The sequence below is a fragment of the Pipistrellus kuhlii genome, unplaced genomic scaffold (assembly GCF_014108245.1).
Source record: "Pipistrellus kuhlii isolate mPipKuh1 unplaced genomic scaffold, mPipKuh1.p scaffold_m20_p_1, whole genome shotgun sequence".
Taxonomy (NCBI): domain Eukaryota; kingdom Metazoa; phylum Chordata; class Mammalia; order Chiroptera; family Vespertilionidae; genus Pipistrellus; species Pipistrellus kuhlii.
Window position 1 is genome coordinate 9,879,318 of NW_023425404.1, and position 26,784 is coordinate 9,906,101.

The following is a 26,784-nucleotide window of genomic DNA, read 5'->3' on the forward strand; positions in this document are numbered from 1 at the left end:
CCTCATAGGAGAGAGACTGGAATTCTTTAAAAAATATATATATATTTTATTGATTTTACACAGAGAGGAATTGAGAGGGATAGAAAGTTAGAAATGTCGATGAGAGAGAAACATCGACCATCTGCCTCTTGCACACACACACACACACACACACCCCACTGGGGATGTGCCCGCAACCAAGGTACGTGCCCTTGACCGGAATCGAACCCGGGACCTTTCAGTCCGAAGGCCAACGCTCTATCCACTGAGCCAAACCGGTTTCGGCGAGACTGGAATTCTTTACACAGAGTGGCCGACTCCTTAAATTTCTTCAGTTTGTTTGGTTTTGCTACTTTGTTGAGAGATGGGGCTTCTAGAAAGGAAGACATGTTTAAAGGATTAATTCCCCCCAACATTTTACTATGAAAAAATTTCAGCAAAGAACACCCTTATGTATACCCCACCACATTGATTTTAAAAGTATAACCTGCTAACTTTTAGACAAAGATGATTCTATCACTCTGTTCCTTTTGACAAGAGTCCAGTTAGCCTGTGATCCCTACACAGACACCAAATCTCCTATGTTGGGGAGTTCCTGGATCTTTGCAAACTTGTTTAATGCAACGTGAGTTACCTGGGAGGCAGTCCTCATAAAAGTGTTCCCTGCTCTCCACCTTCCAGACTCACACTGTATTGCCCCTCTCCCTCAGTCATTTCTCACGTTTTCTTCTCCAGCGTGCCAGCATTGGAGGAAGGTAATTGTGAAGCTGCTATGGAAGGACTTTACTGCAATCTCTCTTGCTCTATGAGACATCCTCAGGATTCTGACATTAAACCTCAATCCTCAGACAGTCTATAGCTTTATAATAGAAGTAGGTAGCAACCTGAAATGAGGCCATTGTTATTTTTTTCTTAATTGACTCATGCACTTTAAAAATATTGTTATCTGTTAGTTAGGAAAGAAAAAACCTCAGACTTTGAAAATGTATATACTGTCCCCTATATTATGTAATAATTAAATCTGAAGGCTCACTGCCTTATATTAATCAGTGGGATTAGATTTTGATGTAAAATTTATAGGAAATACCTGAATTGATGTGTTTTTGATGAGCCTTCCCAGTCCCCCCTTTGAAAGAATTAGGTGAAACCCAAGTCTGTATTTTTATATTTATTTTTTTAAGACCACTTTTCTGTAAAAGTTGGACCTATCATCCCAAACTATGTGGTCCTAAGGTACATTGTTGGGTGACCCTAATATTTACATAAAAGACTTGTTTTAGGGAAAGTGACCTGATTGAGACAGTTGTGTACACCAGAGGACTGCCTTTTTAAATTGATAGTAAGGAGTGAAAACAATAAGATGAGGGGAACAAAGAAAGCTATCAAATATATATCCTAGAATTTTGCTCATATCTGACTTAGTTTAATTCTTTTAAATTTTATTTTATTGATGAGAGGTGTGTGTGTGTGTGTGTGTGTGTGTGTGTGTGTGTGTGTGTATGTGTGGAGAGAGAGGGAGAGAGAGAGAGAGAGAGAGAGAGAGAGAGAGAGAGAGAGGGAGGGAGAGGGAATGAGAGACAGAGACAGAGACACTGATGTAAGAGAAATAATGATCAGTTGCCTCTCGCAGGTACCCAGATTGGGGATTGATCCTGCAACTGGGTATGTGCCCTGACTAGGAGTTGAGCCACCACCTTTTTGGTGTACGGCATCATGTTCCACCTGAGTCACACCAGTCAAGACTTGATTTTGTTCAGTTCTTAGTTTGTGGTTCATTAGTTGGAATTGTTCTTTATGCCAGAAGCCTCGCTGGTTCTCAATGTGCTTGTGGAAATCCCAATTCCACGTTGCTGTCTTTTCTAGCAGGACTGACTTTAGACACATTTTTGAGAAGTCGTCTTTGCTTAATGTACTCCTGGCTCGAAGCTTTATTCATCTCTGTCTTCTCTGGGACTTACAAGTCAAGTGCATGAAAAAAGATGGTGGGTTTAGAAAGCAGCGAGGAGGATTTCCAGCTGTGCCACTGTGGCCCCAGTTGGTTTGGACTCTGGCTGAGAAAGTGATGAAATAGGTTAATTTTGACCAACACCATAGAAGAGTCTCAAGCCGTAAGTGTGTGTCTCAAGCCATAAGCTGTGCCCTTGTAGGCTGACCTCCCTGTGAGGTGTAGGAATCAGCATCTTCTTTAACCTGGGTGGGCTAAGGACACATAGTAGTAAATGGAACAGACCAACGGAACCTGTTAGACCTTCCATTTAGATTTTCTCCTGAGCCTGAAAGATCCACATGGAACTCTAGCTGGTCTCTTTCCATCTGGCTTAAAGTGCTGAACTCCTGAAGCTGCTGGAATGGGAAGAGCATCATCCCTGCGGCATTTCAGTGGTTGAAAAGATTTGGAAAGTGAGTTTCTGTCCGAAGGAAGGTGGTTTCTGTTGTTGTGAGGGTAGCTTGTTAGGGGATTTATGGTCTTTAGAGAGCAAGTCACTTTGTTCATTGTGTTTGTGCTCAGGGAGCTGTGATGCATGATTCTTTGGGGAGGAAGTAGGAAGTGGGTGTCTAAATCCAGTCACAAGCCGGTGCTTTCCAGCAGTCAGTCCAGTGTGTGGTGAGTGTCCCCATGGCCAAAGTCCCATTCTTCTCGCACATCGGATCCTATCCCTGGGTTCTCATTTCCACACAGCTGAGAGACAGAAAAGGACTAGCTCCTCCCATTTCTTTCTGATGTCTTGGGCATTTCTGGTATTGTTTAGCACTGGTAGCATGATAGCCAAGGCCTCAGTTTAGCCAGTTAACCAGAAGTAAATAATAGCAATCATAGAGTTGAGTAGATAGTCAGGGTTCAAAGTAGAGCTTTGAGCCAGAGGCCTCCCTAGAAGGAGGATTTGTGACTTATGGTCCCATATTTGGACAGCTGGGTGACTGTGCATCCGGAACTCTTGTTAACCTTACCAAGTGCGTGAAGAGGATGTGACAGTGCTGTACTGATGAGGACGACAAAGTAGCTGAGTTGGCTAATAACTGGAGCAAGCCCTCCATCTGTGGGAACTACATTCTGTTCTGGCTGTAAGTGTAATATCAGTGGGGACTGAAGCTCCATAGTGTCTTTAGAGTCTGGCTTCAGGGCCCACTGAAGGAGCCAGTCTCCTACGGGCAGTGCCTTTGGTATTCTGCCAAGGAGAACATTCTGCAATGAGAACCCCTGGGAGTTGGTTCCTGGAGTCCTCTTGGAAGCGGGGAGGCCGTTGGGTAAGAGCTGCCTTGGCGCTCTTGGTGCCTGGCTATGGCCAGTGTCACCCCTTCGCTCTGTCTAACCAGTCCAGCACCTGTGGATAGTTCTTTGACATCTATCCAGTTATTTATGTAATGAGCTTAGGGCAAGATTTGAGACTCAGAGGCTGAGAAACACTTTGCTGTGGGGCCAGATTTCAGAAATCACTGCTCCCTCTGGAGCTTTGCATTGTCCCTGCCTGAACCAGGAAGGCCCCGCCTGTTGGAATTTCTCTTCACCAAGCCAAGGAACCCCACTTAATTGCCTCAAGTCTTGAGTGTGGGATTCATTTACAAACAACAGTCATTCCTTCAGAAACTAAGTCCAAAAGCAAGACTCTTCTCTGTAGTCCTGGTACTGCTTTGAACTTGGTTTCTATTACATGTACTTTGATTTCTCATAGGCCCAAATCTTTTCAGGGACAAAGTGTATTTTCTAGAAGTTCCGATAGAGGGTCAGGAACAATTCTAAAGTTTTGGCTTGAACCATTATAGTACATAGGGTTACAGAGGAGCTCGTCACGGGCATCACTTTAAGGTGCTCTCATCCTCACTTAGGGATCACATGCCTTGCCTGTGATGTTCCTTGTGATTGGTTTGTTACTATTGCTTTTTAGGTTCAGGCAAGAGCCATCTGGAAAACATTATCTTAATTCCTTCTCTTATGTCTTAAACAGTACAGGAAATTACATATTAAAAACTCTGCTACATCCCTTTCTGAGATGATTGTCCCATAAATGAAATTTTTGTTTGTTTAATCAAGTTGAATTATTTCCATTTAGCCTTGAGCAAGTCCAAGATTATATAACCCATGACTGGTGTAGCCACCGTACTCCCTTCATAATGGGAAGTGTTTTGAAATTCCCAGGAGAAAGCTGCTTTGTAATCAAAGTGATGGGTTATAAGAAAGCCAGCCTTTGGATGAGGGTAATTGGAATAGAGGGAGGTGCTTGGAGCTTTCCTGAACCACATTATGCCATTTTGCTCATTTCTGAAAGGCCTGCTTTGATGCCACTCACTGAACTCTGTCAGTTGGAAAGATGATCACGCTTTCTTGGTAAATATTTAAGCAATTGGCAACCACAAAGGTATTCTTTCCTTATTCTATATCATGTACTGATGCTGACGTTACAAAGAGGGGTCTGAAAGTAGAACAGTTTTTTATTTAAAATACAAAAGTGTCTCAGCCGGTCCTTCATTGCAGTTTGTTGTACACGTCCTCTATCATGAGAAACGCTGTCAGCCCCTCCTGTGGTTTCTAACTTGAGAGCTCTGTACCAAATTGTTATTCCATCATGTCCTCTGAGTGGTTTTTCCTTTAAAATGCCACATTTCCCACCCTGTGGCACTGAATGTGTTGCTGCGATACACAGATGATCCTGAGCTACGGTTCTCTAAGTATCTCAGGCCTGTGTTTTAATATTATGTAACAGTTTTGTGATGCTTTTGTGCATTCTTTGTCTTCTCTTCCGAGTTTTGAAATCTGTCATAAATAAACTTTTTCACTGTGCACCTGAAACATTTGAGTTATATCTTAATGAACTTGATTTACATTAAAACGTTTTTTATTAATCTCTCCTTTGCATCTTAACTGAAAGGTATTCTGTAAACTTAATCTATTGAGGCTATACAAATTAAGAAAATTGACAATTAAGAAAATACTGAGAATGAGGTTAATAGATCTTTCATCTGCGTTTAAATCATAGCAGAGTATTATGAACTGGGAGCTAGGTTTGGCCCAAGAGTGAAAAATCTGGTTTAGAGTAATGATTACTAAATAGAACATTAACAGGTTTTGTCAGTATTTGGTCCCAGTGATGTTTATTTTCCAATGGATTTACTTATTTAATCTGTTCAAATTTGGAACCAGTACTTAGAACACCAGAGTAATCACTAACTCAGCCAGAGTGGTATTAATTTAGCCTATTTTCACTTGCAAAACTGACACTATACACTGTCTTTGGCATCTCTTATAAAGCTGCACATCCCTGCCGTCTGTTTCAGAATCTGAAGGACTCATATCTGAGCAGAGAGGGGTGCCATTTAAATATTTCCTTTAGTGATATCTGTGGTTCCAAGGTGAGCTTGTTCCATCTTTCCTTTTAGAGGCTGTTGTATCAAGAGGCAGAGATCTTAAATAATTGTGAGTTAAATGATATAATCTTACCACCAAACTACTCTGCAACCAATAATAAGCCCAGGCAGACTGTATATAACTAAGGATCTTGACTGCGTTATGTTGGGCATGTTGAATATGTCACTGTGTGATTTTTTTTTTTTAATCCTCACCCGAGGATATGTTTTCTTTTAGAGAGAGTAGAAGGGAGGGAGGGAGAGAAGGAGGGAGGGAGGGAAAGAGAGAGACATTGACATGAGAGAGATACATTAATTGATTGCCTTGCACATGCCCTACCAGGGCCAGGGATTGAACCTGCAACCAAGATACATGCCCTTGACCAGGAATTGAACCTGTGACTGTTTGGTCCATGGGCTGACGCTCTAATCTCTGAGCCAAACCGGCCAGGGCTGAAGGTTATTTCTTAATTTTTAATGGCACTCATATCTGTCATATCATTGACCCTGACATTGACCCAGGCTTATATAAGGAAGCTCACACACTGCAACTCTTGACCTTCAGCTGATGCTTTTTAACCGTGAGGTTCAGGCTGTACTCAGCAGCTTAGTCAGGTATCCTGGCAAAGTGGAACGATGCCTGCTGTGACCTTGGAATCAAAAGGTAAATAAGTTGTGTTTAAAGTTAGGAGGAGCCAATAAAACGAATACTTATCTTATGAATGCGTGTCTCCACCTGTTTGCCCAGTAAGTTTACTGTTTTCTTTAATGGATATGTAAAAATTGCTTTGGAACAAAATCCTATATTTTTGGCTATGTTCTAAAGTCCTTGCTGCTTTCATCCTTCTAAAGTATTTGCCAGGGCTTAACTACTTCCATCTACCCGTATCGGGACACCCCAACATCTGTTGTTCATCCCCTGAGCCACATGCACTGTGGGAAGACTGCAGATCACGTCTCCCTGTGGCCTCCCAGGCCAGGATCAGGTGCCTGCTGATGTTCTTCTGGGATCTAACAACTGATGTGGACTTTTACCACAGGTTAGCCTGTGGAGAGAAGCCCCTACTGGAAAACGTCCCCTAAAGGGGTGATGATTTTGGATTGAGTAACACATCCGCCCCCTGAAAATTAGAATTTATCTGCAGACTGGAAGGAGTGGCAGAGCAGGTAATAAACTTCAAAACACTTTGTAGAAGCGTAGTTATCGCTAAGCCTTGGAGCCATTTGGTCTGACCTCTAGACAAAAGTCTATGCACTTGGGGAAATATTTGTTCCTTCATGACCTTGTAGGGCCCCGAAGGAGGAGAGACCTGCAGGGAGGCCACCCACAGCTGCACAGGAAGTATATCTTCCCTTTAACAGACATTCATGGAGCAAAGCTACCCCTTGCTTGGCACTTGGATAACAGGGGGAAGACAGGGAGTGCAGCCCTAGAGGAGCTTGGAGGAACACCGCCCTCCGGCAGGGAAGATGCTGCAGAAATGCTTTCTCGTACTCCCTAACGCATAGCTAAGTAGTCTAGGAACAGAGAGGTCTCTCCCGTGAAGCTGGCCCCAGGTTCCTGAGAATGGCTCCCTATGGGGAGGGCTGGAGCCAGCGGAACCTCAGATCTCCAGCCGAGCAGCTAACCACGGTGACCTGGACTCCACGGAAGCCCCAGGGCTGGGAACACACGATAATCTCACTCTGACTCAAAACTGCAGGCCCAGAAGTCAGACAGACTGCTCTTCTTTCTCATTAGCTGTGGCCATTCGGCGAGGCCACACCCTGGACTTATCCCATTAGTCCCCTCCCTCCCCCAGCACACACTGCTTTTCATCCTTTAGTTGATCCTGAGCTGATGACTTCCTTGCCTGGTCCAGGCACGGGAATTCCAGCTAGAGAAATGTTCATCTTCGGGAACTGCCTTAACCAAAACCTGAACATCTCAGTCTTATTGAACAACCAGGCCTGTGCTTCAGTTTAATGATCAAATTGTGGGGGGGAGGGGGGGCATTCTTTGGAGTTAGCAACAGTAGAAGACTTGGGAGGCACCACACAGACTCCCTATGGCTCTCAGGTAAACATGCCAGGCAGTTTGGTCTACACTCTCACTTCACCTTAATGACTGTACCATGACTTAGGGAGTAGGCAATGTTTCTTCCTCCCTCCCTCCCAGCATCCTCCCATCCCATTCTGACTGCATTGGACAGATGAGGGGATGAAGGCAGAACAAGGTTGAATTAAGGCAGATCCACAGCCACAGTTCAAGTTCAAGGGATAGGAGGGCAAGTCTTCTGCTTCTCCAGTTAGGGCTTGCTCATTTCCAGGCCTGTTCAGCCCACCCAGCTTCTGCTCCTGCACCAGTGGGTGTGGTTTGAGAGCTAGGCCCTCAGCTCCGGGGGCGTGTCTGGCTGCCGGCAGGGGTGAGACACTTGGAAGGCCTCCAAGGCCAGCAGCGCCTTGTTGATACGGCTGATGGTAGGGTAGGGAGTGAGATCCACCTTGTACCTGTGGCAGAGAAACACCCACCTCAGGCAAGGTCAGCAGGGGTATGGGAGACTGCCCTGTGGGCGGTGAGGGTGGCACAGAGACAGGACTGGAGGAGGCCCCTGGGGCTGGCCAGGGAAGGGCTGGGACGGGACCCTGCCGGTGGAAGGCTTATTTTCACAGCCAGCTCTCTGGGGAGGCTAGCTCTTATGCAGTATCATCTGAGGCCTCTGTTGCCTACTGCTCCTATTCCAAGCAATGGCTATTTATTGAAAACCTACTATGTGTGAGAGACAGTGCTAGGCATTTATAAATGAAGATTGTCTCTCCACCTGAGTCATAAGCTTCCCGGGGTAGGGAATGGGTCATATATTTCCGAATCCCTAAGGGTCCCTAACGCAGTGCCTTCCACAGAGAGGTTCTCATTCATGCCTTCCTGAGGGTTGATGCGGGAAACGGAGGTGGAGCTGACCATAGGGTACAGACACACCGTGTCTGGGAGAGCAGGCTCTGGGGTTTCTTCTAGGGGTGTCCAACAGCTGAGCCACCTCCTCTTAGAAGGAGGGGCTGTGCAGATCACCTGGGCTGCAGCTGGGCCCGGGAGAGGATGCTCCACTGACCTCTGCCTCTCTCCCAGGCCACAGTTTCTGGCGTGGCTTGGCACAGGGGCCAGCCAGGAGGGTCTCTGCGTGAGATGCTACCTCAGTAGCTGAAGTGAGGCTGGGCACTTGGAGGAGAAGAGCCAGGAGGAAGAGGGAGGGTGACAGAGTTCTTGCTTACCTTTCAGCATTTGCCACCTGAGGCACTAAGCAGAGGTCTGCCATGGACACCTGAAAGAGAGTGGGGTGGGTCTGCAGCAGGGTGTGCACCCCAGACTCACAGGCTGGGCATGTATGCTTCCATCCATCTCCACTGCCTCCTCCCCATCCTTGTCTCCCCTGGGCCTGTCTGGTCTGTCTCCAGAGCTGAGGGCCTTGCTCCAGTTGTCCTGACAACCAACTCTGTAGGTGGCCAGAGAAGTTCTGATTGCCTTAATGAATGTACTGTGCTTGTGAAGGGTCATCATTGGCCCTTAGTGAGGGCTCCCAGAATGGAAGAGATGCCTTGGGGAGAAGAGGGGCCAGAATGAGAATTGTCACAGGCCAGGGCCTTAGCAGTAGGAGCCAATAGCACTGAGCCCTAGAATCTCAGGATTGGGAGGGAAAGGAGGAATTATCTAGTTTAATCCCTTGTTTGCTGCCTAGATCACCTCCTTATCTCAGACATGACATCTTCAGTGTGAACAAGACTCCCTTCTTGCTGAGGCACTGACTAGGAGTGAGCGCAGGAGCTCCCCAAGCTCCCTTCTGCTTGGCACAGGGAGGACCACCTCACCTTCTCTCCATCACCTCCCCTCCCCCTGCCCTCACTGAGCTTTCCCTGGGGTGGAGGGATGGCTTAGACCAGTGGTTCTCAATCTTTCTAATGCCACGACCCTTTAATACAGTTCCTCATGTTGTGGTGACCCCCCAACCATAAAATTATTTTTGTTGCTACTTCATAACTGTTATTTTGTTACCGTTAATGAATCGTAACGTAAATATCTGTGTTTTTTGATGGTCTTTGGCTCTACAGCATTGGTCGCCTAAGGGAAAGCTCAGCGAGGCTGGGAGAGCTTACCTCATCTCCCACGCAGTATTTCCCCGCTGTGCTCTGTAGGATCTGCTCCAAGGCTGTGGGGGGACATGAATAAGCTTACTCTGGCACAGAAAAGGGAGACTGGCCTCCATAGTTGTGAAATGGGCGGGATCTGAGTGACAGGCTAGGGCATGTATGCTGGAGGGAATATGGCAGCCATGACTAGAGTGAGTTGGTAGGGATGTGGGGATGAGATGTCTTCCAGCTGTTCTCCTCAGAGGTGATTAGGCCTGCCACTGGCCCAGGCAGCAGCTCTCACACTGATGGGCTGGCACTTTGCTGGCCTTGGTTTCCTGGCTGGTGTAGGCTATGAAGCAGAGGTTGGGCCATCCAGCTCCAAAGGGCCTCAAGTTCTGAGCTTCCCAGAGGTGGAGGCCAGGTTTGGGTGCTGCCCAGCCCACTGCCTCCTCAGTCCGGCCCTTCACCCTCATCCATGCCATTGTCAAGACCAAGGAGGCTGGAAAGCTGTTTCAGATGCCCAGGACCATGGGCATGAGGGCCGTTTCTCCGAGAGGAGTAAGGAAGGACTCACCGCTAAAGCCAGAATTGATGGCCTTCTGGGCCCAGGCCAGCTGGTTCTCCTGTCCTACTTGCTTCAGGATAGACAGGTTCTGTGCAGCCCAGGGAAAGTCTGTGATTGGTTTTGGGAGCCAGGCTGGGCCTGCTCAGCCAAGCCCCCAGGAAAGCTTAGTTCCCAAGTGACCCTGGCTGTCCATCTGTTCTTCTCTGCCCCCAGACTCTGCGAGCCCTTTCCTCCATCAGGGCCCCAAGGTTAAAAGGGTTGGGGGGCGGGGGCAGTGATATCAGTAACCACCTTCTCAGGCTGTCCCAGTGGCCCCTATGGTCTGGAAGCCTGTTACTCTGGCAGAGATGTGCAAGGGTGGGGACATAGAACACAGCCATGGCTGTGATCAAAACCCACGCCTATCTCTCTTGCATCCCTTCTCCCGTACATGGCCCCTTGTGAGGAGTGGAAGTAAGATATGGATGTGGGGTGGGGGTGGGGAAGGCACATAGGACGGGCTGTCAGGAGATTTGGACTCTGGTTCCATCCTCACACCCCTGGAGCCATTTCACTTCTGGGCTTCAGTTTTCCTCATCTATAAAATGAGGATGACTGTCTGCTACAACCTCCTTTGTTACAAAAAACAAAGGGACATGGGGAGGGCACAGGTGCACAGCCACAGTCCTGAGCTCCGCGGTCCTTGTTCCATCACACTTAGCTAAATGTCTGCAAAGTCACTCCATCTTTCTGGGGCTATTTCCTCATTGGCAAAGTCAGGGGTTAGCACAGATGAACTGTTGTATTACCTTTTTAAAAAAAATCAGTGATGACTTTACAAAATAAAAGTTTTATGGGAATCCGAAGCTATGATACACAAACAGACGAAAGGGAGGCTGCTATGGTTAAAGGCAGGCGGCCTGGGCTGAGCTGCTCAGACTCTCCCCCCTTCTTCTACACGGGCCCCCTCTCCCCCCACCTGGCCTCTCCCCTTTCACACCGCTGGATGCCCAGGGCTTCTGACAGTGCGGATGGGGACCCAGCAGAGTGAGTGATTTCTGGGATCCCTCCCATTCCCCTGCCCCACCATGTGATCTAGTCTAAGTTCTTGAAAATTCCTCCATCATGCCACCTCACACCCAAGCTGGGCCCCTACTGGGCTGGCCAGTCAGCGAGAGAGTGCCACCAGTGCTGCACCTGCAGGGGCTGGATGCCGCCAGCGATGAGGTCGGAGATCATGCGCACAAGGACCCTCTTCTTTGGGTCCTGAGGCAGGAGCCGCGGAGTGGGCCGAGTCTCCTCCAGGTACTCGATGATGGCCAGCTGTCCAGAGGGAGCAGTGAGGGGAGCAGGAGAGGGCCCAGGGCCCCTGGACCAGAGGGGCAGGGCTTGCAAACTCCTCCTCCTCCCTTCTTCCTCTCCCTCTCCTTTCCCCCTCCCCCTCCCCCTCCTCTCTCTCCCTCTCCCTCGCCCCTTCCCCCTCCCCCTCCCCCCCTTCCTTCTCCTTCTCCTCCTTGTCCTACTCAGCTGGAAGCCTGTAAAGCCAAGAGGCTCCCTGGGATGGGGGGAGGGGAGGGGAGGGATGAGCTCTTTTTGGACCCTCATCCCGCAGAACTTGCTCTGCCTATGTTTGAGTCTCCCTTCTCATCCCAAAGCAACCAGCCAACCTTCCTCCCTTTAACAAGGGTTTATGGCTATGGTGTTCCTACTAAGAGCTGGGTGCTGTGGCCTCACACAGGCAAGGAAGAGCTGTGAGGCCCTCTCCTTCGGGTACCAATCCCCGGAGGGGCCTCCCAAGCCTGCACTCACCGACTGGCCAATGGTGATGCCATCGATCTTCAGGGCCGGCACCTGCTTCATGGGGTTAAGTGCCTGGAATTCTTTGGAGAACTGTGGAGAGAGGGTCCTGGTGCGCTGGGTGGCCTGGCCTGAGTAGGCTAAAGCAGAAAGGCCCTAAGCCTGCTGCGCCGCCGCCCCCCCCCCACCCCGCCCCGCATCTCCCTCCCCTGGGGAAGGCCATGGCTCGAAGGCTGGAGGTGATGCCTGAGCGATCTGTGCAGTATCCCAGCCCCCAGTGGCTGCCGAGCTCCAGGCTTCATCCCAATGTGAGCCCCTCACACACTGGCCACCTAGGTACATGCAGAGGTCTCAGCATGGGCAAGGACCCGTTTGCTACCCACCTCCCTGGGGTCAGGCATTGAGAGGCTGGGCTGTGGTATGGAGCCTGAAGCCTGGGTCCTTCCCATAGCTCCTCTTGTTGCACAGCTTACCAGCCATTCCCATGAGGGAGAGCCAGCAGCCTCCTCTGCCAGGGGGCCTCTGCAACGCCTGCTGGGTTCTCCAAGGCCTCCAGCTCCCATATTGTGGCCAGGGGCAGCCTCCTTACCTGCTGGCCCCCATCCTTTATGAGGTTGATGGGCACTGTTTCATAGTCGATGCTCTTCAAGGCCAGAGCTAGGAGAGGCAGCAGAGTCAGGGGACAGCCTCTGGCTCCACGTCCCAGGGCGACATGAGGCTGCAGAGGGAGACTCCTTCCTCCATATTGCTAGGCAGTCTGGCTTCCTTGGGCACCCCCAAGGCCCTAGCCCAGGTCCATGACACCCTGCCTCTCTTGCCCTGCCTCTGGAGGACAGCAGGGAAGTGTCCTCATCTCTTCCCCCTCCAGGGCCTTGAACAGTGGCCAGTAGGGCTTTGTGTTGGAGACACACAGTTATTCCCTCATGCAGGCTTCTCAGGGCCAAGGGAAGGGGATCACGTGACCATAAAGCACACACACACAGGCAGAGGCCACTGTTTAAAGCAGCATTTTGCAATCCATTTTCTCTACTCTGTTTACGACGGGTTGCAAGCAGCGCATCTGCTGTGACCACCAGTGGCCAGGTTTCCTCTGCAACCCCTCTGATGATTCCCTCTGGCAAGGCGAGGATAAAAACCCTGTCAGTGCTAGTGTGTGTGTCCATGCACGCTTGTGCACTAACTATGGTGATGGCCGGTCTCAGGCACGGGCAGAGAAGCTAGGAGCCTGGGAGACAAGGGGCTCCTCCTCAGCACTGGCCAGCTGAGAGAGTGGAAGTGGTTGAGACTGAATGGGAGAGACCATGTCTACAGGCCCTACAGAGACAGTGCTCCTGCTGCTCCTGCTTCTGGCCCAGCCAGGGCAGAAGCTCTGCGCCCAGGGAAGGCATCTTCTTGGAGAAAAGTGCCCTCTGGCCCTCCAATGCCCTTGCCTACTGATTCCAGCAAATACCAAATGCCTGTGGGATGGGGGAGGGGTCACTGAGGACGGCTTTCCAGTTAGGGCCAGCTTCACATTTCATCACTTTCAATTGCTAGCTCGTGAAGCTTTGGGCAAGTAACTTCCCGAGCCTCAGTTTCCTCGTCTGTACCAAGGGGACAATAATAGTAGCTCCCTCTTAGGCGGGTTAGGTTTAAATGGAGGTATGTACACAAAAGCACTCAGCACCTTCTCCCTCGGCATGAGCTGCTAGGACTCTGACCTTTGCCAAGGGCTGTGTTAAACTGAGGGAGGGAAGGATTAAGCTGGGGTGGACAATGGCCAGTTCTGTTTAATTGGCCAGATCAAATAAGCTCAGATCTGAGGAAGGCCAGCTGTTTCCTGCCAGTTACCAAGGTCCTCTAGATTTGTGAGTCTGCTTTAAGCATGGTTGCTAAGGAGCTGTGGAGGGCAGGGTGGGAGAGACACTGGCCCAAAAGAAAAAACAACCTTCCTCCCTGGTAACCGGCCCCCTCCTCTGGTTGGACTTCCTGGGTGGAGGGGCCATTCAGTGCTGAGGGCTCCAGAAGATAGGGATGCTGGTTTGCTGGTTGCTGGAGTAGGGGGAGGGGGGTGGGGGGGGAAGAGAAGGCATGCGAGAGACCACTTGTCTGGTAGAGCACCCCTCTGTCCCAGGCCATCTCTTTTTGTTTGTTAATCCTCACCCAAGGATATATTTCCACTGATTTTCAGAGCGGAAGGGAGAGGAAGGGACAGAGAGACAGATGTGAGAGAGACACTTCAATTGGTTGCCTCCTGCATGCATCCCAACCAGGGCCCGGGAACCTGCAACCAACATGCCCTTGACTGCATTCGAACCCAGGACCCTTCAGTCCATGAGCCAACACTGTATCCACTGAGCCCAACTGGCTAGGGCCCAGGTTATCACTTCCACCTGGGGCTTCCTCCACCCCATCCCACCCCAACGAGGCTTGTGGGGGAGGCACAGCTCTTACCGATCCGAACTCTCCAGGAGCACGAGCTTCGGAAATAGGAATAGAGGATGGGCTGAGGAAAGAGAGGACGAGGGGTACATTAACCCATGCGGTGGGTCCCAGCCAGGAGCCCACTGGAGAAGAGGCCCCAGCCCCAGCCAGGGGTCTGTGCCTCGCCATCCTTCCAGGCCTCCTTCCTCAGGCCAGAGTCAGAGCATCGGGGTCAGAGGCCTCAGGAGTCCTGTGTAGTCCCTCAGCTCCAAACGGGGCTGTCGTGCATTTCTGAGGTCTGACGGGAACCCCCAAAAGGACAGTCAGCTTGCAAGGGCTCTCCTTACCTTGCCAGACTCAGACATGGTGCTGTGGTGACCCTTGGCCTCCTGAGGAATGTCCCCTGTCACAGAGCAGCAGGGCAGGGGGAGGTCTTCGGAAGGGGCAGATCCCATGAGCCAATGGGGAAGCTGTGCTAGGCTAGGCGTCAGGAGGACTTTGACTCAGGTCTGAAGGGGCATCTTTTCCCAAACTTTGGGAGGTTTCTTATGCTCCTGGTTTGCTGTCCTGGGCAGACAGGGTAGCCTAGTTCTGAGGTAAGGAGTTCAGGGGGTGCAGTGGGCTGGGAGCTGGCATATGGGGGTCTGATCCCCACGCAGGAGCCAGCTCTGTATGACCTTGGACCAATAATAGTAAGTCCCTGCCTTCTCTATTCTGTAAAATGAAGAGCTTCCCTAAAAGAATGGCTTAGATCTCTTCCAGCAGTAGCAGAGAGACCAGGAATTCTAATTCTTTTCTGTCTTTTATTGCTGACAATATTACAGTTGTCTCCCATTTCCCCCCTAGCAATTCTAATTCTTGATGCTTTTGTGTCCATTGCTTTCAAACCCCCGACCCACCAGTCCTCCAGGCTGTCAGTTAGTCTCATCAAAATAGCTGGGGTATATGCCCATTCATGTCAAAGCCGAGATCGCAAACTGGCAGCCCGAGGTTCTGTTTGGTCTACACAGGTTTTAAAAATGTCTCAATTACACTTATCTGTACAGCTGGAAAATATTCAGAAGAAAACATTACATTGTTATTGACGTGTGCTATGTAGTCAAACCTATGATGGTTGCTTTGGTTGGGTCTGTACTGAATACATACAGACCTTTTCTCTTGTCATTATTTCCTGAACAATACAGTAGGGCAATTACATAGCAGTTACGCTATGTTAGGTATTATAATCTAGAAATGGTTTAAAACATATCATGCTATTTTATATAAGGAACTCAGGCATCCTCAGATTTTGGTATGTGGGGGGGACAGGACTTCTGGAACCAATGCCCTGTGGATATCGAGGGAAGATTGTGGTTGCCAACATTAAAAAGTCAGGATGTTTCATATACAAATCCTGTTGTCTGTTTTTGTTTGTTTGTTATAAAATCTAGAGAGTGGCAGAATCAGCTCGAGAAACCTTAAAAGAAATGCCTTTCCTGATTACTAAATGTTACACCTTTGACCTGTACTAAGGGTGACCAGAGTTATTGTGAATGCCTCTGCCCTCAGGTTTTCTACTTATGGGCCATCAGCTGACATACTGATGGGCAGTTTCCACTCTTTCTTTTACCAATGATAATTATACAAACCATCCCGTGTTCCTTTTTATACTTGCAGAGCTGAATTTTAAGCCCAAGTATCCATCCCATCATCATTCTGGGAGGAATTCTGATTCCAATTCTAGTATAGATTCTGATCACTCTAACAGATTTTTTTTTTTTTTTAAATTTTCACCCAAGGATATGTTTCTCATTGATTTTTTAAGCCATCTCTTACACATGACCCCTAAAATCCCATTTGGGACTGGGAGAGCTCTACATTATTGAAGTAATGCTATATCCCACCTGATGTGCCTGCCACCCTCCTTTGAGCAGTTCTATTGGGGCGTGTATTAAACTATGCAGATTCTCAGGCCTATTCCTCCAGAGATTGACAGATTGACAGTGGCTGGGGTCGGGCCCAGGAGATTGTGAAGTGCCACTGCCTCCCCTCGCCCCAGAAGTTCTCTAGAAATGCGAACAACCCCGGAAAGCCACGTGTTAACTGTTCCTTACGGCCCACACGCAGGGCTGTGCAGAGCAGGTTGGCGAGGGACGAGGTTTGGGAGCCCTCACAGAGAGGTGGGGAATCAGGCGAAATGTGTGGGATCTGCTAGCTACCCGACCCCAAGGCCGACCCCACGGCAGGAGACACTTCCCCCCCCCCCCCCCCGCAGGCCCAGAGACACCGCCCCCCCAATCAGGCAGCGCGCAGACGCGAAGCGGGACCACGCAGCGCACTGCATGCTGGGAGTCGTGGCTGGAACTGTGGGCGGGGCCCGACTCCCCTTAGCCCCGCCCCCAGGTCCTCAGTGAGTAGCGCCCCTCTCCCCGGATGCGAGGCACAGACCTTCCCCACTTGCATCTCGCACTTCGGGCGACCCCTCGTTCAGGCCAGGAAATCGCGCCCGTGGACTCCCCGACTCGTCGACGCCTGAGGCCCAAGTGGGACACCGACACTTCAGAACCCAGGCTTCCGTCTGGGGAAAGCGAGGGGCTGGACGAGAATGATCTTCACGGTCCCTCCTAGCTCGCCACGCCCCAGGCCCGGCACTGCTGGGAATTGCAGTTCCTAGAGCCCGTTTTCTCCCCTGCCCGGCCCGCATGGCCCTCCGGTCCGTCATGCTCTGCGCCACTGGCCGCCTCCTAGCGGCCGAGTGCACCGCGCTCCCCGCCCAGCCCAGAGGCCGAGGTCCGCGCCCCGCTGCCGGCAGAGGGAACTACATTTCCCAGGGCGCCCCGAGCCGCCCCTCTGTGACTTCTAGGCGGGACGGCTAGCGTGCCCGCGGGCCGGAGGGCGAGCCTGAGGAGGGAAGGATGCCGTCGGCCGTGTGCGGAGGCCTGGCAGGGTCCGAGCTACGTCACCGGAGGGGCCGCGGTGGGCCCCAGGCTGCCAGGGCCGCGGTCCCGGAGGAGGCCGCTGAGGCTGCGGCGCAGAGCCCCAAACGGCCCGCTCCGGGCTCACGGCCCTCGGAGGGGGCATGCCGGTGGGTCCTGCTGGCCCTGGTGACGCTGCTGGCCTTCGCCACCCGCTTCCATCGTCTGGACCAGCCACCTCATGTCTGGTGAGTGACGGGCGGGACTCAGGGGGCACCATGGTAACCTGGAAGGAGGGGCGCGTCCTCTGATTGGTTCTGGAGCACGGAGGGGGCGGGACCCAGAGGAAGAGGGGGCGGGGTCGCGCTGGAAGGGAAACTGAGGTTTCTGGTGTTTGCCTCTGGCTAATAGCAGTCTGAATCTTTGCTCTGGTGGGTGGCAGTGGGATTCTTAGGGTATGAGGGAGCAGTCTTGATGCCTTCCAGGTTATGCTGCAGTGTCTCACCTGGCTCTCACATTGTGGCCTTTAAAGGTGCTTTGAGCTTTCCAAGGAGAACCAGAAGTTCTTAGTATTGAATTTCCTAAGATCTGAGTTCCTGATCTGCAGGATTTCCAAGCATCAGTGGAGGGGGAAATTCTTAACTGGATACCTTGATCCTTGGGAGCAGGGACAACTTGATCCTTGTCCCGGGATGGTGACAGGGGTTCTAAGAAGCAGGTCTGGGACCATCCTGTGAGGAGATATTTATTTTCTGAAAGATTTTAGTTTGTAGAGTCAGTTGACCCACCCCAAAGTGTCAGGGATCCTAAGGCCTTCATGGCAGGCACTCAATTTCAAGAGAGCTGAGCATGGTAGTAGGTTGATAGCTGCCCCTTTAAGAAAAGTATGTACCAATAAACAAACAGATAAATATGTACTTGGTGCCTGCATCCAGCAGGGGGCGCCATTATCATGGAGAATTACCTCTGGGAGCTCCAGCAGCCCATTGGGTCTTTAAAGCTGTGCTTTCCCTTTCCCTTCTTGGGATTTGTATTCTTTTTCCTAGACCAAGGAGGGGATAGTATCAACTCAGCATGTGACAGTCCCTGAATGGGATAATCCTCCTTGACACTTATGAGATCAATACCAGTTATACATTCAGTAATGTAAGCCACAATAATGGTGAAGAGTGCTACCCACAGGGTCACATTATCTTCACTTTCCCACTGGGAACTTGGTTCAAACCTTCCAGTTGAATTGGGCATCAGTAGTCACAGTGAGAGCCAGCCAGAGATCACACCATTCCCCCGTAGAGAGTATGGGGAGTGCTGGATTGCAGGGGGTGTGGAGGAAGTTTTTTCCTTCGTTAGCCCCTTGATAGGCGTGGCACCACTTCCTCCCCAGTGTACTGCCATGTATCTGGTGACCCCCTGGGCTTAGGGGCCCTTTTCCTTCAGTCCCTGTACACACTGCTGTAGCTCTCCATGCACTACTCCGCACCTTTGGTAACCCCTGCACCCAGCAAATCCTCCTCTCATGGGATTGAGTAGGGTGGAGATGTGGGCCCTGATTCCGATAAAATCCTGAGTTTGAGTGCCTCTCCTCCCTGGAGTTGCCCAGCATTGTAGGATGAGTGTGTATGGCCTTCAGCCCCCTTTGGGGACAGTGAGACCTTGGCCCACCTTTAATCATCTTACTTTGTAAAGCAGCTGAGGTTACGGTAAAGGGGAGGGATCATGGGACACAGAGGGAGAAAATGGCTCTGAACATCTAAGCAAGGAGCATTTACTTTTGGTTTGAGTACACAGCTCACCCAAAGTTTTCATTTCACCTAAAGTTCTACAGTGAGTAGCAAGGTCCTTCTTTACTGCTGGCACCGTTGATATAAGCTTTAGAGACTTCTTGATTCAGCAGCCACATCCACATTGCCTTTGGGCAGGGGCTCCTAGGTGTGTTGCCCATTGACATGATGACATCTCTTCCTCCTCCCCACCCAGAAGAGAGTGAGCAGTAACCAAGGCTTAGATGGTTGGTTTCAATCCTGCCTCTCTCTGCTCAGCCTCATGAACAGGTAGGACAGTGAGGAGTTTTACTGCCTTCCTTGCCTACCACTGGGAAGAGCATTCACTACCAAATTCCGGGGAGTCTTCTCATGTCCTCTAAACCAGCCTGTGGGGGGTCCTTGTCCTTTCTCTTACAGAAAGCTCTCAGTATCTTATGCTTGTTGCCAAATACTGTCAGGATGTGGGATTTATTTATTTATTTTTTTAACCCTACTTGCAAGCTAAGAAGTTAGCCTGTTCTATGGATGCTGGCAGAAGATAAAGTCCTGGGTCAGAGACAAAGGACTTACTTTTTGTGTCACAGCAAGCAGGATGAGCATCAGCACATTGGCACTGGGTCCCTTTATCCCCAGTTCCATGTGATGCAGTGGGTGGATGAATGTCTGCATGTGCACTGGGCTGCATTAGCTGAGGAATACTGAGCTTGGGGACCCCGCTGTGTACTAACAAGCAGGAAACAGACTGCTTCTGTTACAGAGGGATACGCTAACTCTTCCCTCAAGGTTGCTTGCTTATACACAGCCCTGAGAAATGGCCATAGAAAAGAGTGGTCAGGGCCTTGCATCCTTGGCATACCCTACAAGGTCTGTGGGAGCAAGAGAGATCCAAGGAGGACTGTTTCTCTCAACACAAGCATGCAGTAAAAGCCAAGAAGAAATGTAAATATTACAATAGCAGGCCCTCTATTAATGTTGATTAACAGTCTCGTTCAACGTAGTTTTGTTGTAATATCGAGATGTCATAGGAAATTAACTCTTGTTTATAACAGTTTTCCTATTGTAAAATTGTTTTTATTATACATCATTTGCCTAAAGTCACAGAACCTATTGACAGTGTTAAGTGTGGACTTACTGTACTAGTTTTACCTGGGACATTTTTGAAGTGAAAATCTCATACCCTTTTGTCATTAGGTTTTCAACCAGACTTCATAGCTAACCACAAATGCTTGTTCAATTTAAATTGTGCCCAGCATGTGTGAGACTTTTGAGTCCTAGAGTTCTTTCATGTGTGTCATCTGAATTGAGCCCTAAAACCTCCCTGTGAGGGGACATGGCTGATGCTGTTACTGTCTTCATTGTGTAGTTGACAAGGGATCTGAGAAGGTGAGTGATTTTGCTAAGCCATGCGGTCAGGAAGTGCTCTGCTGGACTGGATCTCTCTTTCTGCATATCCATTTTGTCACACTGCTTGGAAGTTATTTCTCCCTTAGACATCACTATTTTTGGGAAAAGCATCTTTTGCCTGTTATCTTTCAGGTCAGTAATGAATAGTTATAGAAGGTGGTCTGAGGTGGGATAGTCACCAGAAAGCAAAGAGAGAGACTGACAAACAGAAATGGCCAGGTTCAGCTGGGTAATGGGGCTGCCACTGCAAAGCCCTCATGTAGGGTGTCAAAAGTTTGATGTCGTTGTACAGAACAAGACTTTGCATTGTGTTTAAAAGCTAATGTGTTACCCAGCCAGCATGGCTCAGTATTTGAGCGTTAACCTATGAACAGGAGGTCACATTTAATTCCTCATGTGGGCACATGCCCGGGTTGCTGGCTTAATCCCCAGTATGGGATGTGCAGGAGGCAGCTGATTAAGGATTCTCATCACTGATGTTTCTCTCTCCCTCTCCCTTCCCCTCTGAAATCAATAAAAATATTTGAAAAAGTTTTATGTGGTTGTATAGAAGAACAAGACTTTGCAATGTGTTAGAATCACTTATTGCCTTACAAAATTACTTGTGCAGTGAGAATATATTTTAGTTAGACTCTTAACTTAGTAAGAAAGCTCTCAACTTTTACATAATAGTTCATTGAAATAAGACCAAAGAGTTCATTGTCAGCAGGTTAATTACCACAGGTTGATAAACAAAATCAGACTTCTGTAACATGGTTTCTAGGCTCTCTCTGACCAGTAGCCCACGATGTAGATTGTTATAATAGTAATATAGTTTAGTAGTAAACGTAGTCTCAGAGTTTGAAGTTTAGCAGCCTTGGAAGAAAACCTTACTACAAACCTTTCTGTATTGTAAGAAAACTCTTTGCCTCTTTAAAATAAATAGGAAGTCAAGATACAGAATAAGTGTAGATTCAACTTAAATTTACGATAAATGATTTGTAAATATTTGCTAACCTTTAAAAATTTATCTAAATGAAGATTAATGACCAGCTTGAGATCTTGCTTCCTCAAATCACTATGTCAAAAACTATTTTTTTTTAATTCAAAATTTCTCATTAATTGCTTGAAATTCATAGTCTTTGGTTTTAACTGTAATTTTAATCATGCTCTATTAAGGCTATTTGGGTTGTATGATAATTTTAAAATTCTCATTTCTCTTTGTTTTTCCTTTAGTTGGGATGAGACTCACTTTGGAAAAATGGGAAGTTACTATATCAACCGTACCTTTTTCTTTGATGTGCACCCCCCGCTGGGAAAGGTGAGCAGTGGCAAACAGCAGCCAAGTCTTGGTTTTGGATTTAATTCTTGGCCTCACAGAAAGAATTGCCTGACATTTCAGACCAGTCTTTGGTATTTTTAGGGGTCCTCTGGGCTCAGAAATTGAGATAGAGTCCATCAACTGACAGATGGGTAAACAAAATGTGGTATATCTATACAGTTGAGTACTATTCAGCTATAAAAATGGAACTAAATATTGATACATGCTACAACATGGATGGAACTTATAAACAGTATGCTAAGTGAAAGAAGCCATACACAAAAGACCACATATTGTATGAGTCCATTTAAATGAAATGTCCAGAATTGGCAAATCCACAGAGACAGAAAGAAGATTAGTAGTTGCCAGGATCTAAGGGGGAAGGTGATTGAGGAGTGACTGCAGATGGGTGCGGAGTTTCTTTTTGGGGTGATGAAATGTTCTGGAATTAGGTAGTGGTAATGGATGCACAATCTTATGAATAAACTAAAAACCTCAGTATACTTTAACATGGTACATTTTACAGTACATGACTTTTATCTCAATCGAAAATCAGAAAAAATAAATGGAGAGAAAGAATAAAGCTTGGGAACCAGACCTCTGGAGAGGAGGCTTTTTGTAGGAAACCCAGCCTAGCCTTTCAGCCTGTGGCTTTTGGAGTCCCCTTGCGATTGGCACAGTGGAGACAGAAAACACTGGCTGATTTGTTTTTCCTGAAGCCTTCCCTTCCTCACTTCTGGCCCTGTGTGGAGAGAGACATGTGAGGTTTCGAAGCCTGCCTCCAGGGAGTGCAGTCCCCCTGCTCCTCTCACTTACCTCCTGGTGGTCCTGTGCTCTACCTGGCTAAAAGACAGCGATGAACAAATAAGAAAACTGTGGGAGAGAAAGCAGAGTAGCTTCCATAGTTTCTAAGGCCAAGCCAGTCAAAAGCCCCTTTAAGGAGTGAGTAGGGCATTTTCTCTTCCAGTACTGAAGCCCATACCTGACACTTTATGCAGATCCCAGCCCTGGGCACCTGGGCTGCAGTCTAATAGATTCTATTAAAGAAATTAAAATGCCTGCACATAGGAAAAAAGTCATCAGTGCAGAAGGAAATAGAAGATCAAAAGCTACCTTCCCTCATTTTTAAAAAAAATATATTTTATTGATTTTTTACAGAGAGGAAGGGAGAGAGATAGAGAGCTACAATAGAAACGTCAATGAGAGAGAAACATCGACCAGCTGCCTCTTGCACACCCCCTACCAGGGATGTGCCCGCAACCAATGTACCGGAATCGAACCTGGGACCTTTCAGTCTGCAGACTGATGCTCTATCCACTGAGCCAAACTGGTTTCGGCCCTTCCCTCATTTTGATTCTTCAGAGGTACCTCTATGGTCACCATTGTTAAGTTTCTTATGTATCCTCTCAGAAACCTTTTATACAAATACTAGAGGCCCAGTACACAAAATTTGTGCATGGCGGGGTGGAGTCCCTCAGCCCGGCCTGCACCCTCTCACAATCCAGGACCTTTCGGGGTTTAGGTCTGATCCCACAGGGATCTCTATGGGAGTGGGCCTAAACTAGAAGGCTGACATCCCTCTTTCAATCCAGGACCACTGGCTCCTAACTGCTTGCCTGCCTGCCTAATCACCCTAACCCCTCTCCTGCCTGCCTGATCACCTCTAACCACCTCTACCTGCGTGCCTGGTCACTCCTAATTGCTCCCTGTGGGGCAGGGCCAGCCAGGGCGAGGGGCTGTGGTATTCTGATCATTCCACTGTTTTGGTCGCTGGGCTTTTATTATATAAGTGTGTACATATTTATAAACTTAAATACTAGTTCACATAAACAGCATATTATGCAAACCAGATCAGACTAAAATTGTTCAGCAATTTGTATTAAAAAAAAAGAATAGTTTATTGATTTTTTTTTAGAGAGAGGGAGAGAGAAACATCAATATGAGAGCAAAACATTCATCTGCTGCCTCCTGTACACCCCTCACAGGGATCAAGCCTGCATCCTGGACATGTGCTCTGACCAGGAATCAAACTGGCAATCCTTCATTGCACAGGACAATGCCCATCCAACTGAGCCATACTAGTCATGGTAGCAACTTGATGTTTCTTTAATTCTTTCCACATTAACACATAAAAATGTATTTTATTCCATTCTTTTTAATGACTATATTTTTCCATTATATAGATGTGCTATAAATTACTTTACCTCTCTTCAATTCATGGGCATTTATGTTATTTCCAACTTTCAGTCATAGCAAAAGATATTGCATGAACATCCTTGTACCTATATATTTTCATAGTTGTACAGGTGTATAAAAAAGATTCTCAGCGGATAAACTAGAGAATTAAAGGGACATTTAAATTTGTGTTAGAGATTGCTAGGTTTTCTTGAAAATTTTTGCAGTGATATATAGTCCCACCAACAGTGTGTGAGGGTGTTTGCTTCCCACACCATTGTTAGCCCTGGTGTGATTTTACTGTCAAAACTGCCAACTTGAAAGTAAAAAGTGGTACATCACTGTTTTCATTTGCATGTCTTTATGAGTTAAGTTGAACATTTCTTTTTCATGTTTATTAGTGATTTGTATTTTCTATGAATTTACCCATTTTTGTAGTAGGCTGTTCCTTTTCTTACTGATTTGAATGAGTTAGTCAGTTAGGAAATTAGCTAAGGGCTACTTTTAACCTTGAGGGAACTGAGAAGGAACAGAATTCTGAGTGCCTGACCAGCCAAGCTATCTGGGTAGTTAGATCGGCACCAGGCAGCTTGTCCTCCAAGACCCCAGGTAGAAAGGAGCATCTGCTTTGATTATCACCTGCCAGTTTTAGTTCATCTGGGTCTTTGGATGACTCTGTCTTTCCAGTACCTTCCATTACTTTGTATTAAATTAATTACATTAAATTTACCTCTGGACCCTGGGATTCCTTCTTTTAATTTTATTTTTATTTTAAAACAAGGCTTTATAATCACTTACTGCTGAACTTGGGGTTCTATGCTTGGACATGAACTGTAGACAGTGACTCTGGAACTACTTAGAGAAAAGAGCAAGCTGGTCCGTGGTCCAAATCCAGGCCCCCACTAGCAGTGCTGCCGGGAGGGGCTTTCCCTCCACACAGCCTAACCCAGCTGGTCGGGCTGGGGCCGCCCAGGGCTGCTACAGATGCTTGGTGTTTGCTGGCAGTTTTTATGTTTTCGCTGCTTCTGATTGCTTGTGTGAAAAGAATTTTACACTGTTGATGGCCAAGGAAAGATAGAAAGAGGCTGACCCTCCCGAATGTTTTGAAGGATTCTGGTCTTAGTTTATGGTTGCTTTGTTCTGGTTTGGGATGTGCCAAGGTTGTCTCCCTTGGAATACTGGAAAGAGGAGAAGCCAGTCTCTGGCCTTTTTGCATTTTTCCCACTGGGACTTTTCTGTTCCCCTCTGGGGAAATGCAGCTGTCTTTCCTCTTTTCTATCCCCCTCCCTTCCTGTCTCTATCCTGATGTGTAGAAACTTGGCCACTTTTCTGCCTCCTCATTCTGACTTGCAACCTCATTTTCCAGTTGCTCCAGGAATCAGCCCCTCTCTTTCCCCTCCTCCCGAATAAGCTATCAGCTTTTATTTCATAGCAAATGAGAGAACGCAGATGAGCAACCCCCTCCTTGGCCCTGCCCTTCAAATTGTGGGATTTTTTTCTTTCTAAGCGTCCAGTCTGCACTGTTCCCAAGAACTTGGCCTTAACACAAGAGAGGATTTGTTTCAAGCAGTGAGCTCTATAGACAAAAGTTTCTTTGCTTTGAACAGCTGCAGGAGAAAATGTCACATTGTCAACTCCTTCTATGGACAGTTGTCAAGGGAAGCCAAAGCCTGGGTGCTGCTGGAGGGAAGCTTAGGGGATGAAGGAATCTCCTCTGGAAGGTCTCTCATTGTTTTTGTTTGTTGTCTTTCTCTCAGATGCTGATAGGTCTTGCCGGCTACCTGAGCGGGTATGATGGTACCTTTATGTTCCAGAAGCCCGGGGACAGATATGAGCATCACAACTACATGGGAATGAGAGGAGTAAGGCTTCATGACTTGAAAGAGCCTCACTGAGCCCTGGGGCCACACTCACAAGTTCTACAGTTGGAAATCATGGGGTGGTGGCAGGTGTACACTGCGGACTTTGGGGTGGGGGGAGGATGACTGGATCCATACGCTGCAGTAGAAATTCAGGTGTAGAGACTCAGAACTGGTTTGGGTAAGAAGGGAAGGGGAGGCCACAGATAGTGGAGATTACATAGAAAGGAGCAAGCTCATCCTGTCATCTATTATGCCCATGTGAGGCATCAGACTGCAGGTTGGAGAGCAGCCTGGGACCCAGCACCAGGAGTCTCCTGTAGTCCCAGCATTGGCCTCAGCACATTGGCAAGCTACATGTTCTTCCTCTCTCAGACCGCACTTGCTGGAGTATTGCTTATCTCTGAGGGTCCTTAAGACTTCAGCATCTCCACTCTCCTGGCACCGGGTTCCTACTTCTTTCCCATGAAGGTTTCAGACACACAATGGGTGTGCCAATCTTTGGAGGGAGGCCATGTGTCCACTCCCTCTGTGCCCTGCATCCCAGCAGCAGCCTTGATGGAGCATGGCAGGGCCTCAACACCTAAGTCTGGCCATTCCATACCTGTAGCTGAATGAAATGTGAAGAAAAGGACCTTCAACGTAGAGCTCTCAAAGCAAGTTACATTTACAAACCCCTTTCATTGAGGAGCTCACACACTTTAGATAAACACAAAGTGCTTATTTGGACAAATGGTTGCATAATTTGCATGGTCGTATACCATACTAAACAAGAAGTGTCCCATATCCTCAAGTTCATATTCTAAGTGTTCTTGTGTCTTCTTAATGACTTTTGAATACCATATAGCATGAGTAATTGGATATAGGCCTGACTTACTGTGAACTTGCTATGGGAATTGAGAAGGCCAAATATGACAGCCTTGTTCCCTTTCACACAAGTGCACATTGCTCTCTTTTAACAAAAGGTTTCAGCCCAAATGTGAGAATTCCCATTCCCTTGGGCTTGCCTATTTACTTTTGATGGATAGGGTAGGGAGGTACAGACAAGGCTTATGGTTCAAAACAAAACAAAAAGCTCTCTAGTTACTGAAGCGCAAAGCAATCTTTTTGCTAAAATAAAAAATACAACCTGTAGATTAAAGAGTGGCTCCTGGTATGATTGAAGGAAAGGGTTAAGGGAGAAATAACATAAATAACATAGAATTCTCTACAATATTAAAAC

General features: G+C 48.1%; 2 protein-coding genes across 3 annotated transcripts in view; one reads left to right on the plus strand and one right to left on the minus strand.

Annotated features, from left to right (window-relative positions):
- Positions 1-7,255: 7,255 nt before the first annotated feature.
- On the minus strand, positions 7,256-16,868 carry GSTZ1 (glutathione S-transferase zeta 1). 2 transcript variants are annotated; one of them, XM_045577774.1, is made up of 10 exons: positions 16,595-16,868; positions 14,515-14,570; positions 14,198-14,249; positions 12,354-12,421; positions 11,777-11,857; positions 11,165-11,290; positions 9,998-10,076; positions 9,448-9,500; positions 8,569-8,618; positions 7,256-7,809 (listed from the first exon to the last, which is right to left on the minus strand). In XM_045577774.1, the coding sequence occupies exons 1-10, from the start codon at positions 16,866-16,868 to the stop codon at positions 7,683-7,685; spliced, it is 966 nt and encodes a 321-aa protein (XP_045433730.1). In that variant the 3' UTR covers positions 7,256-7,682. The 2 variants fall into 2 exon arrangements, with proteins under 2 accessions (XP_045433730.1, XP_036286353.1); XM_036430460.2 differs by lacking the exon at positions 14,515-14,570 and having other exon boundaries at positions 16,595-16,757.
- Positions 16,869-17,054: 186 nt separating this feature from the next.
- Positions 17,055-26,784, plus strand: part of POMT2 (protein O-mannosyltransferase 2) — a 33,185-nt gene continuing 23,455 nt past the window's right edge. The window contains exons 1-3 of the mRNA XM_036430402.2: positions 17,055-17,309; positions 21,444-21,528; positions 25,461-25,565. Of these exons, the coding sequence (XP_036286295.1) occupies positions 17,062-17,309; positions 21,444-21,528; positions 25,461-25,565 (438 nt within the window). The 5' untranslated portion in view covers positions 17,055-17,061. The remainder of the gene's footprint in view (positions 17,310-21,443; positions 21,529-25,460; positions 25,566-26,784) is intronic.